This window comes from Notothenia rossii, assembly GCF_949606895.1.
Source record: "Notothenia rossii genome assembly, chromosome: 6".
Lineage (NCBI taxonomy): Eukaryota > Metazoa > Chordata > Actinopteri > Perciformes > Nototheniidae > Notothenia > Notothenia rossii.
This window is the reverse complement of record NC_136909.1, coordinates 64,879,764-64,893,777: the sequence shown is the minus strand read 5'-3', so window position 1 is coordinate 64,893,777 and position 14,014 is coordinate 64,879,764. Positions and strand designations below refer to the sequence as shown.

The window sequence follows — 14,014 nt, the reverse complement described above, 5'->3', positions numbered from 1 at the left end:
AGTCCGTGGGGTTAGGCTATAAGAACATAATTACGGAGCTTGGACTGTTAGTTTAGAAAGTACCCTTCAATCTGTGGTTTTGTTGCACCTGTATCCAGGGGCGCCGCCAGGGATTTTTGGGCCCCATGAAAAGATTTTCTTAATGTTTTAAAACTGTTTGGGCCCCTGTCAGTCACGGGCCCTTAGAACCGTCCTAACTTTTCACGCCCTTACGGCGCCCCTGCCTGTATCAGCAAACATCTGCCCTGGTTGAGTGCCACTAAGCACTGGCAGGTGACAGCTGAAAATGAATGGATTAATTTTAAATGCATATCCAGTAGATATATCTTAGACTCTTGATGCCTGATTGAAACCTAAAGGTCATAATCAGTTTTATATGCTTCAGACTTTCACATCATATCATGTAAAATATGATACAAATACTAATTTAGCATGGCCAAGATCAAATGGAGAAATATGTATCTTTAAAATGACATGACTAATAGGATATTTGAAGACCTTGATACAATGGTTTTTTGCAGGTTTTTCAAGCTAAACGTTGACTTAAAACAATGTATCACTTGTATCACTGGCTTTGCTACAGTATAGTCATTACATTTCCTTTATTGGGCAACTGGTGACTTCTAGATTTGAGCATGCATATTCTGCACAAAATCCAAATAATAAAGAGCACTGCATAAAATGTGCGACCAAAACTAAAGTGTGTTTCTCTACACACAGAATAATTGTGCTTTATGTTTAAACCATAAAAACATGTTGAACTATAATTATGTTTAGGATTTAGTTGGCAAAATGTTATTTTGCCAATCAGTACATTTGTTATATAGTTAGATGAATAATAATCTCATAAATAACTGTTAAAAGCCACATCAGGAATATTGTTAGCTTAGCAAAGCATAAACACTGAAAGCAGGGGGAAACAGCCAGTTTAGCTCTGCTCAAAGGCAACCAAATTCACCAGCACCTCTAAGTTGACTAATTAATACATTATATCTCTTTTGTGATTACAAAACCTAAGTATATAAGTTAGTCAGACTATGTTAGCTTCAGACATGAGCCATGCTGTTTTCTCAGCTTCTCTTTATGCTAAGCTAAGCTAGCAGTCTCCTGGCTGTTGCAGATCAAGTTCAATAGCTTAGTTTGGATTTTTGTTTTTGTTTTGAATGATTGAAAAAAAAAGAAGGAAGAAAATGTTTTGTCCATGACCAAAATCATGATAAAAGGTTAGTTGAGGACAGGCTCATGATAGCACAAACTGAAAGTGCTAAGTCATGTGGTTCAGTCTACTCACCACTTTGTTGTTGAAACATGCTTTAGTCAGAGTAACAAAGACATGCTCACTGTCAGGCTGTCACCCTATGATCTCTACCAGAGCAGCGATACAGCCTTACACACTCATGTCTATCAGGTGATTGAAGCCCAGTGCATGAGGAAGAAATCTGGGGATTTTATACACTATTGTAGATTTGAACAAAGTTGGGGAGCAAAATCTTTAGAAAGTCTGAATATATACCATGACCATGCAAAAAAACATGTGTTTCTGATTTGCTGGCAGGAGTAAATTAACCCTTCTTCTAAACCATAACTCTGGTAATATTGAAGTACAGTTAACTATAGTAAAACTGATGCGACGTGTGTCACTTCTTCTATTTACCCCTGTTCCCATTCTTTGTGCTAAATGGCTGCAGGCACTAGTTTCATATTTACCAAGCAGACATATTTCTGAGAATAGTATAGATCTTTTAACATAATTCTTGGCCAGATAACAAAAGTGTACCTATAACTGTCCATGTAATAAGTGTGATAACTCTTTTGTGTACCAATACAAAAAAATTATGTTGTATACAATACTTGTTCTCCTCTTCCTTTCTGATCATATATCAGGGCACCTGGTCATACTTTACCACATATGCATAATGCTTGTATATGAAGATGATGTGAATAATAGCCTATAAAATACAAAATAATTGGAACAAGACAGACTCTGTTTATTAAGAAATTATTTAGTAGAAAAATCCCAAAACAGCAAATCTTACAAAGTGGTCATCAAAAATATTCTGGAGGGCATACACGATAGGATACACTAGGCTTGATCAGCCCTGTGTCTATTCACAATGTCCTCTAAGGCAAACGTTGAACCACAGTATGAACTTCAGCTGAATTAATGAAACATCAATACAAAACACAATTGAAATCTGTATATATAAAACTATTAGGAGAAATTATCTGAGAACTCTGGAAAACACATGTGATCACTGTTATGACATAGTCATTACAAAGGAAAGACAACACTAAATGTGTTTCCAACCACTTCCTCAATGGAAATTTCAGTACCTTGCCAGTTCTTGAGCGTTTCAGCATGGTTTTTGCTTTCACTCTCAACTATGGCTAACATATATGTACAGAGTGCATAAAAAAGCAAATATTTGCTAAAAAGAAAAATCAATAAAATGATAAAAATATGTAAGCATCCTTTACAAAGCAATAAAAAGAGTAAACACATGATAATAAGCTGTACAAATTCAACCAACATCCATTTCCTCCCCGTTTTTTCTTTCAAGATTCAACACTCCAAGAAAACATTAAAAAACGATACAGTATGTTAACAGTGAATCCAGCTTCACCTGAGAAAGACAAAAAAAAGAAAGTAGTACATTCACTTCTGCGAAAATAGAATTTTGCTTGGAAACCATCGGCATTGTATGGTTGTCCTTACAACCTTCAGGTCTCTGGCTTGCAGAAGCCACATTTCATTTGAGGTAAGTTTGTATTGACTAGTTTGGACAATACCTACTGAACAACAGCAGCTGTAAACCAATCAGTGAATTAGGCGGAGTGACTAAAAGGACACTGAAACAACGATGGCACACCTCACCAGTTCAGAGCTACAAGTTGAGTTGGAATCGTACCAAACTTTAACTAGGGTTTTTGAAAAAGGCATCATTGATATAAATGTCATATCAACAGCACTACTATTTATTTTCTCAAATATTCGAAGAAATAATGTTTTTTTTTTAATCAGTTTAATAGTGTCTTTTCAGATTAATAATGGGAAGCAAAGACACTTTTGCCCCTTTTCCACCAAACCAGTTCCAGTTCTAGCTCCGTGCTAGTGCTCTTCTGGTTCTGAAAGTTCTTCTTTTTAGCCCAAGTTTTTTTTCGACTGCGTCGGGTCGATGATCGCGTTGCTTTTAATCATACAAAGCTTTTCTCCAGAGTGGCGTGGTGCATTGTTTATTAATGTGTTTCAGCAGCATTTACCGACCACTGCAGTGCTGCTCATCCACCAGAGTTTATTCTCCCATTAACTCACGGCAGCGGCCGCTGTAAAGTCTTCACTGTCTGACTGTCACACAAGCAGCTGATACATATCCTCCATCCCCATAAGTGAATGTGTTTCAGTATAAATTGACGCTGTTTGGCATCACAAAGCTGTTATGAAAGTTTCTCTGGTATAAAATGGGTGATGTTAGCATAGCAACCGAAGCTAATCTGACAATCTTGACTATTTGTTGCTATCCTATTGTGGCATAAGCCGTTTTCTACAGGCACATTTTACCGGCGTATGTTTCATTAAGATCCTTCTTGTGATAGTCGGACATGGCAACCTGTGTAGCCCATTTATTGATTCACTCTGATAGCTGCTATAATAAAACAACCGGTTTTCGGTGCTTAGGTGGAAACAGGAAGACCCAGAGCTAAATCAGGCTCTAGCCCGGAACCGGCCCTGGAACTGGTTTGGTGGAAAAGGGGCATGTGACAAGCGGCACTGCTGGCGGTTAAGATGTAGGTACGAAACATTCTGGGTGGTATCTTTACCATTTCTTTTAATGGAACATTTTCCTAATTAAGTTTACCGCATAGACAATGCTTTTGCCTGGTTCGAGATTCCAAACGGCCTCCAACCATTTCTCTCTTGTGCCCACGGATGTAACATCCCAAGCACTGAGCCCTAATGGGCCCGAATAGGTGAAGCAAATTGTCTGGCTTCGCAAGACTAAACAAGACCAATGCACTGCTGGAACTGCTTTTTTTGTTTATATATTATTATCAAATAAATGTCACTCCTTTTAGTCAGCTTGCCGGGATTGTTTTAACCAGTCATCCAGAGTTGGGAAGTGGCCTTCTGAGGCCATGCTGTTGCTTGAGTATGGATTTTGCTGATTTTTAAGAGGATGAATGTTGCCACCATCGCCTTGCCTCAATGGATCCATGTCGATGCCATTGCTCATACGAGGAAGCAAGTTGGTGTAAGTATTTTCTTGGCTTTCGCTTGGGGAATGCATCAGAGAAGCATGGGTCTCTTGTGCCACTGTGATCTGTGGCTCCTGCTTCAGCTGGAAGCCAGTGTGAGATCTTCCTCCTACAAAGCCCTTCAGAAACTCTTCCCCTTCCATTCCCCCTACGAAGGGGAAAGTGGCCAGCCCCTGTGACCCCCCTCCACCTCCGGGTACTGCACCGCTAAAGGTGCTCTGGATTGGATTAAGGTTAATGAAATTGGGCCACGCAGTTTGGAGACCCTGGTTCTGGTTGCCTAGATTGTTCTGGGCTTGAGTATCAGAAACATGCTCTTCCCTTTGCTGCTGCAGGTTGTAGAGCGACTGCGAATCTAACTGACTCAATACAGGGGCCTGGGGAACTGTTTCCAAACACTGCAAGTCCCTGACAGAGAGCTGAGGGAGGCTAGGAGCCACTCTCTGGGGGTAACCAGATCCACGGTTCTGCTGCTGTTGCCTATTGATATTAGGACGTGGCAGATTGCACATGGCACCTGACTGGTTTATGGTGACCGTATCCATTGAGAGTGCTGGGTTGGGATTTGCCCATAAATGGCTGACAGGCACATTAGGAGCTTGAGGATTCATCATTACATTCTGAGCACCGTGTTGGTAGGCCCGGTTGAATACAGGCGCTTGTTGCTGCATCGGAGGTGTGGGCTGTTGCCTCGGGTACATGTTGTTGGGGTCTGGAAAATATATGGTAAATGTCAAATGGACTCCATGTATATAGCACATTTGTAGTGTTCACCTAAAGCGCTTTGCAATGCAAGCCAGCATTCCCCCATTCATACACTGGAGACAGAGTCTACCATTCAAGGTGCTAACTGCTCATCAGGAGCGATTCACATTCACACACACACACAGAGATGGCAGGAGGTAAGGGTTTTGGGTTCAGTATCTTGCCCAAGGACTTTCAACATGAATACAACAGGGGCGGTACTACCGATTAGTAGGCATGCGCTAAAGTAGCATTAGGCATTATAACAGGCAAGGGTTATTCTGATCTTTATGTAAGCCTTGCATCTTGCTAAAGATCTAACATTACTTTTTGAGAAAAATTAGTTACCTTTCCGCATGTGGCTCAAAGTACTTGTTGGCACTGCCTTTGGCCTGTTCATTGTCAAACCAGTGAAAGGACCACCTAAAGAAAGGCCAGAAACCTTTGTTAGAATGCATACATGTATAGTGACATACAAAATACATGCACATGTAGGCATACCAGATGTTTGTACAGAAAAACTTAAAACGTACCGGATAATCCTGAGATCCTCATCAAGTGCTCTATTTTGCGCTTTTTCTCATTGTAGCCGTAAGGATCTAAAGCAAACACAAAATGTTCACGTAAATCTCACTTGATTCAGACTGAAACCAGTTCCTTGACACTATTGTCAGGCAAAGAGGAATGGGTTTGAATATACCTGAGACACACTTCATCTCTCTGGCCTTCTAGTCAGAGCGGAGCATGACACCTGACTATTCCCTGTGTTTTAGTTTTTTATATTTCTGTTGTAAATTATTGTCTTTTATTGTGATTGTAGTAATGTGTTTTTATTAAATGTACAGCACTTTGGCTTGACCAAAAATCGCTTTTAAATGTGCTATATAAATAAAACTTGATTTGATTTGATCTGAGTTGTTACTTTTAAGGGTACCGACCAAAGACATCAGTAGTACCGTTCACGATTAAACAAACAGTGTTAATATTCTAGTGGGAAATGCAAAGCTGAACAGGGCAACGCTTTCCACATGTGCTTTCTACGAGAATGATTGTGTGTCCCACTATGCCCTGTTGACGGACTTAAAAACAATATGGTTCAAATTAGGAGATTTTGACTTATTTTTTAGGACTGAAGTTAATGGTACCAGTATTGGTTCAAATGAACTGTAGATAACCCAAGAGTGGAATGACGAGAGTTTGAGTTTAGTAACAAAAAGTTGATCCATGCTTACCTTTGTCGTCAGGCAGATATCTGAAATCCATTGCTTCACTGACTTCCTGATCGGAAGGTCGGCGCAACTGCATCTGCACGGTGACCGATTCTGATATGGAGGGGTTATAGTAGGGTGGAGTCTTGAAGACGATGGCGACTTGGCGATGAACATCGGCCTGGGAGAAGGAGCCTTTGGCCTCCCAGCCTTCGGAGCAGAAGAATCGCACCTCAATGTCATCTAGAGGAATAGTGGGATGATGGGAAAATAAGAATGGAGAATGAATGATCATGCAAATAGATGGGAATTATGGCTATAAGGATTGATTTATTGATAGTGAATGCAAATGGAGAGAAAATAGATGCAAGTTATGTGAAAAACAAACATTATACTGACAAATATAATGCTGATTTACTGATTGTATGTACCTTTCTGTACTTTGTCACAGAGTAAGAAGATCTCATCCCCTCCCTTGACACTGCCACTGTTCCTGTTTACCCGACAGATCCTCAGCTCTGCAGTGTTTGGGGCCCCTGATGATGCAGAAACAAGTTGTAGGAATAGAATGCAATGGATGCAACAAATCCAATAAGTCAGACTGCAATCTACAAGCGAGACAACATTTGTATTTCTAAGAGTGATACAATCACAATCTGCCTTTACTTAATCTAGTCTATGTCCCGTGGCTCAGCATAACTTGTTCAGTGTTTGCCTCAGTTTAGAGACAGACCACAGTTGACTGTTGAAGCCTCAGCAGGTTGAGTCACATGTCACATGCCTGCTGTCAGAAGAGGAAGTGCTCCATGGTAACAGTGTTGTTTGAGGGTAAGTATATATAAAGACCATTCCTTTCTCAATGTGTGTGATGAAAACTGAACTTGTTCGCTGAAGTGCAACACTCAAAACACATTAAAAGAATATATATAGGACACACATATGCAGATTTTGCAACAAACACTACACAGCTACAGACATTATGTAGCTGTATTTAATTGTCCAACCACGGCTACTTGTGCAACTTATCAATTCTTGCAAAAAATATTATCACTTAAGTAGGTCAATAATGCAATTCTAGGCAATGGAAGGAACTGAAATGAAAATAAGGAAAAAATATTTCCAGCTATAATTAGCTTTATCAAATTAAGTCTAAGGTGAACACGCCTAAACTAAGGGAGTCGTTATTCCCGTAAGAACAATTATATGGCAATGTAAACAGGTTCTCGTAACTTGCATTTGCCAGACACGATGTCAGCATGAAAACCCTTTGACGCAGACATGGATCAGACACTCACTGTTGTCGTAGATGGGGTTTGTGACGATGGGATTGAGCTGCCGGGTGTATTGGCCGCTCTCGTCCTGTAGGGAAACCTGGATACACAGGCGGACCACGTTCAAGTCGTACTCTTCCGTCTGCAGCAGCTGCTCTCGTGGCACTGAGGTCACACACACACAAAAATGCAATGTAAGTAATATGAGAAATTTATATCTGCGACCCCCTATGAAAATACTCTTTGCCAATAAGTGAAATTATTTGACCAACATGAACAAATGAATGCAGAAGTGTCAAAGGTACATAATCCAGTTATGACACCATCATCCTTGCAAAAAAGATTGTAGTAATTAAAAAAAAAACATAGCTGTAATACATTATCATCTTTTTAAAATGACATACATAATGCTGTATAATTAAGTATAATCAAAAACGTTTTGCAGGTTTATCATACAACACATTTGAAGTATGTTTATCATGCATTAGACAAGGTTTTGCAAATAATATCATGGAGCAATTATGAGCTATTATGACTATAAGTCATTAAAAAATGCTTTATCATGTTTTTAACGATAAATATACACCGGTGTATGCATATTTTAATGCATTCTTAATAGTTTTATATTGCATTCTGTAATTTGGATGCAATTTTAATGTATTAATTATAATCACAGAATGATGAAAATAAACCAAATATGCAAAATGAATTATGTGTTGAATACTTATTGACAAATGTGTCAAACCATTAAAAGCATAGATAGACAGATATGTGTTCTCATGCTTCTCACATCTGTAGGCTGTCCCCAAAACCTCAACTGTGGATAAACGCAGACACGTCACAGATAATCTTTTTATTTTCAAGCAGCCTACTCTTTTATACACACACATACAATCAAGCGTCACACATACCGCCCCATACAAACCTTGCTTTGACTGAGAGACGCCCACACACCGACACACACACCAGGCTTTCACATCTGCCTACTTTCTCTTCCACCATCTCTCAATTTCTATCTTTCGCACTCATGCCGAGGCCATACCCGCCTACAACTTGTGGCCAAGGTGACGCTCGGCGACGTCACCTCAGGGTGGAAAGAAGTGTATGTGTGTGCATTTGTGACTCCCTGCACGAGTGACCATGGGGCATACTGCCTCCTGACGTGTGTGAAAGTGGTGGGACAAAAGTCTTAAACACATTGGTATACAACCAAGACACAGATTTAGGGAAACTCCTCATCCTTACTGAATGTGTCAATTGGTCATGCTCAGTTCTAACAGCTAATTATTTTACAGCTCTGCCTCTACATGTGCTGTTGGCATCAGCTATTATTTTTTGCAAGACTCAATTCCAAATGAAGTCACAAGGCATCAGCTCATTTACAAGTCGGTTTGATTTTAGCTAAGTCATCAAATTGTGACTTGTATCTGGAGTCCTGTGTAATTAACAAGCAGAGAACAAAAGGGCAAAACAACTGTCACTCCAAGTGTTATCAGAATGTTTAGTTAGACATGATGCAGTAAACATGTCGACACCAGTTTTGTTGGTTTGCTGTCGATATGAAGCTTCAAGATTTGTTAAAAAATTCTGAAATTTGATATCAGATTTGACCAAAACATGACAGCCTTGCTCTTAATGTTCTATGTTAGATGGCATTTAACATTCACACTCTGAACTACTTTATCAACTGCAATTTTACTTTGATACAGCAGTAGAGAAATTGTTTGACATTTCGGGAAACACTCTCATTGCGTTGGGTCCGAGAATTAGATGAAAAGATCAATACCAGTTTCATAAATGTCCATTACATATTAATTAATGATAAAACATCCAGGAGGGTAGCTTATCAAAACAACTGGATACATGGGGAAACAGATAGCCTTGCTTTATCCAAAGCATCATCAAGCGTCTACCATCACTCTCGAGCTCACTCATTCACAATTAATATTTAATTGTGTCAACCGCACAAACACAAAGTGTACAACAAGACATAATGTGATACGTTTAAACAAATCTGTTGATACTTAAAGCTAATTTCAACTTCCATGAATATAATAGGTTCAGTTTAACTTGCATTGTGGTGGTTTACAAGCAGATGTAACTTTGCTACTTTGTGTCTCGTACATTTGACATTGAATATGTTGTTCCTCAAGGAAGCATTGTAGGACCTATTCTTTTTTCTTTACACATGCTCTCTCTGGGTACTGGAGGTCAATATATGGATGTTATATCGATATCAACGTATGAGGGTAGATTAAGACTTATATTTTGGCTGTGAGTGTGTGTGTGCACGTGTGTGTGTGTGTGTGTGTGTGTGTGTGCACGTGTGTGTGTGCACGTGTGTGTGTGTGTGTGTGTGTGTGTGTGTGTGTGTGTGTGTGTGTGTGTGTGTGTGTGCTCAGGCTGAGTTCAGGTGAGTTTCGCGGTGTCTCCCTGTCTCGCAGACCCCACTCAGAAACCAGGAAACAACCTCAGCAATCCAGCACACACTGTACGCTCCAGCAGCGAGCCCCGCAACGTCCCGCCAACATGGCACCCAGACCCCACGCAGCATTCTTATCTGTTTTTCATTGCTACTGGTGTCATTTTCTGGTTGCTAACGCCATTGTAACACATAATCACTGATGTTCCGCTGTAACGGTGGTGGCCTCATCAGAACAGAGTGGGCGAGCTGACCAATCAGAGAACAGTGGGCTCATAGGGAGGGGGTGCAGGAGCTCCAACAAGCCGTTTAGGACAGAGTGGATACACATACTATACAGAGATGCTGTATAAGAAACCAATGTGATTTTGGAACATTTAACAATGTAAATCTATTGTAGTAGACCTCAACAATGGAATTATGATCAGTAGAAATGGCCATGAAATGGGACCTTTAAGTGTCTTGACTCTTTACTTGACTTTGAATGCTGCAATAAAGTAAAGTGATGTCATTTTCAGAATTGACCAGACTGTTTAACTTTAACTATGTTTAACAAGCTTAACTATTATTTGCATTTACCCAGTTAGTCATTTTATGACTTAACTCATTATTATTTATCATTCTAAAAATCTTATTGTTTGAATATTTTGCATATATATCGTCACAATATTTATATTGAGGTATTTGATGTCCTCTGTATCAGCAAGTACTACTTCTGGGCAAATTTTGTAGTCACCATATGTTAAAATATCACTGCCATGCTGATGATACACTAACAACAACAAAATCAACAACAGTGACACTGTGAAAATCAACCTCTGGGTGCTGAATGGTCTCCGGAACACAAATGTTGTGGGTAGCAGAGAAAGACAGACAGTGGAGAAACTGAAGGAGGGAGAAATGAAGAATTGCTTGTGTATGAAAGCGGAACTGTTGTATCAAATATTGATGGAACATAAAAAGTTGGTATGTGTGTTTGAGATGCTGGACAGGTGCAATAAAGTGGCTCAGATGTTAAAGCAGTGGTGAGTGAACCTGTGTGGTGGAAAAAGGCCCGGAGTTAGTGGGCACCCCGGCTGCACAATGCTGCAGCTGCAGAGGGACGAGGTTATCGGCTGCGATGCAGACGAGGACAGTAACGGAGGGGGTCGGTGATGGGTGGGCAGTGGGGTAAGTGGTTAAGAGTCAATGTGGGAGCAGAATATGAGAGTATGAAAGGAGGGGCGGCAGGTGCCAAATCTCACCACAAACAGTGTCTCCATTGCATGACTCACAATTTCATCAAGTTTCATGGCATGCATCGCTAGTTCTTGTGTCTTACTGAAATGGAAATCTGATGTTTTGTCAGTCCAACTCAAAGATATTCAGCTTATTATGATATAAAGCAGAAAAAACAGAAAATCCCTATATTTGAGAGTCTGAAATATGTAAATGAAAAATGTAATAACTTCAATGATTCATTGATTATTGAACTAGTTGGCCGTGTTTTTCTGTTGAGTATAACTGGATAACTAAACTAATCGTTGCAGTTTTATTGGATACAAACATAGAAAAGGATTGAAAAAGACCAAATGGAAAATATATATATATTTTTTTCTCCTCAGGAAAATAATCTAATCTATACCCACGCCTCTAACTTGTCAATCATTTGGAAATATGTGAAACAATTTACTAGGTATATCCCCCAATGTTAAACGGGAAGACATACTAATACAGAAACATGTTACAACATCACACGCAGACATTATTCACTTCTGTGTCAACACTACTTCAGCTGAGGTGAGCTTTTGGCTAATAGACATTAACACAAACACAAACATTAATGTAGCACAAACAACATTTCACATGCATGATATGAGTTGCGGTCAGGGGGTTTGTGTGTATGTGTATGTGTGTAAGGTGTTTTTTGTTAGAGTGGGGGGAGTGCATGGGGCATATCTCCCCGTCACAGGAAGCAGCTGAGTTTCAAAGCAGAAGTGAGCTGAAGAGAAGGCAAGGTTAAATTCATGTGAAAAAGAAATTCAGCTGCCCATAGTACAGTCTCTAGTAATCAACACATTGCATCTGTGTTTAGTTTTAGCTATGGCTACCTGAAATCTACAGTAACAACAATGTGTTATTGGCAAGGCTTTGTCTGTAGAGTAGCCTACTGTACATATCATGATACAGGGACTACTAGGCATTTCACAGTAATTACTTTACGCTAAACTACCCATCATACGATATATGGACAGGACCTCATTTCATGTTATCGGCTTATCGTACCATATATGGAGGCTAGTTTCAGCATTTTTACGTTATCAACTTATCCAACAGTAAATGGAAACAACCTCACTATTCTTTATGTTATTGACTTATTGAACGATGCAAAAACAAAACCTCAATAATCCTTTGGTAAAATATGTGGTCATGACCTCCAATATCTTAAAGAATTGGTTTATCATACCATTTAGTGACATTAGTTCCATCACTTTTATGTTATTGTCAATTTACTTATATGGAAATGACGTCATATATGGACATGACGTCACTTTTTTTGTCTTGGACCTATCTTACAATATATGTACATGACTTCAGAAATCAAATGTTTTTGCTTTATTATTATAGAATTGTGTAATATATCTTTCACATTTGATTTGATTTGAGAAAATCTTTAAATTTGAGAGAGTGAAAAAAACATGTTCTGCTACTTTGAAAGAAAAATATTATTTTCATCTATTAATTGATTTTTCCAAATATTTGGCAGTAACATTTTGTCCATTGACCAGTCCCTTAGTCAACCAATGAGTGAAGTTCAAATACAAACTATTTTGCAAACATGAAAAGTAATAAATCAAAGCATTAGAGTAAATTATAAATCTGTCATATATGTGTGGTCAGCGGCATATCTGGCTAAATCAAATTAATTCAGTCAACAGTTATCGCAACACGCAAACATGGAACACTAAAACTAAAGCACATTTATGTGTAACTGCTTGTAAACCCTCCATTCCCTCCATGATTTTTACAGACCTGTAAAGCACCATACCCTACTTTTATCATCATCTCTGAGAGCTGGGGAAGCCCCTCGGTCCACCCTCCCCCTTTAATGGATCCTGCATTCCCAGCTCTCACGTGGCATCCTGCACTGTGCTGAATTGAGTAACTGTGACTAAGAATGGGGAAGTAGCTCAACGCCTGTTTGTACACGAGAAGTGCTGCCTGTCTGCAGCGGAGCACCGCAGAATGAAAGTGCATTGAGGAAACAGCACGACTGTACACAGTGTGGTTGCAGGAGAGCGGAATAATGAGTTGATGTTAGAAAAATCCTCGCCGTTGCTTGAGAATTGGGTCAATCAGCATTCGAAATAAATTATTTTGAATTGTTTTTAACCTGTTTAACAGTAACAGCAGCAGGAAAAGCAACAGCAGCATTGACAGTGAGCAGCCACAGTCACAGTTAGTAACTAAAATGACACTCTTAGCTTTGTATAATGGCAGATATGCCATATAAATACCTTTTAGTAAAATATTTTAATCTATTTGACCCTTGTTTTGTTTTTTTCCCTTGTTGCTTGAGTTGACTCAGCAATATCTGTTACACAGTAACACAGTCACTACACACCATAAGCTACTGGTCATTTTAGACAAAGTAGCAGCCAAAAACATCCACGGTATGTCAATCTAAGATGCAGAGTGGAAACACCAACAATTCTGAAAATCTTGATATGTTGCAAAAAAAATGTTATGCTTGGCTGAGGTGAAAGAGTTGGTCTATCAATAAAATAAATGAAGTGTAATGGCAACATATTTATGACGTGTGACTTCATCGTCACCTGAAGCTTCTGCATCAGATCCAACCAGTCGTCAATCACTCCACACTGTGATCTCATTTACACTTCCTATTATTATGAGAGTGATCTGAGTGACTTTTATTTAATAACTTCATCTTGTTGCGCCCTCAAATTTGGCTATAGAATTGACACCTTCTATTAGCTAGCTACGGTGCAGTGGATTGAAACAAGATTAAAAGCTCTTTCTTTCAGCAATTTTTGTGATTGTGATTTTGACGGAACATGAAAACAGACTCTTAGTTGGACGGTTTCTGCATTACCTATCTCAAACTTGGATGAATT

The 14,014-nt window shown here is 39.3% G+C and overlaps 1 protein-coding gene across 1 annotated transcript in view; it reads right to left on the bottom strand.

The window, feature by feature from the left end:
* Nucleotides 1–1,967: 1,967 nt before the first annotated feature.
* The window catches only part of rel (v-rel avian reticuloendotheliosis viral oncogene homolog), a 16,412-nt gene continuing 4,365 nt past the window's right edge, over nt 1,968–14,014 (bottom strand). The window contains exons 6-11 of the mRNA XM_079687670.1: nt 7,502–7,642; nt 6,638–6,742; nt 6,231–6,449; nt 5,532–5,597; nt 5,347–5,421; nt 1,968–4,966 (exon numbers count right to left, since the gene is read on the bottom strand). Coding sequence (XP_079543796.1) covers nt 4,071–4,966; nt 5,347–5,421; nt 5,532–5,597; nt 6,231–6,449; nt 6,638–6,742; nt 7,502–7,642 — 1,502 coding nt within the window. The 3' untranslated portion in view covers nt 1,968–4,070. The remainder of the gene's footprint in view (nt 4,967–5,346; nt 5,422–5,531; nt 5,598–6,230; nt 6,450–6,637; nt 6,743–7,501; nt 7,643–14,014) is intronic.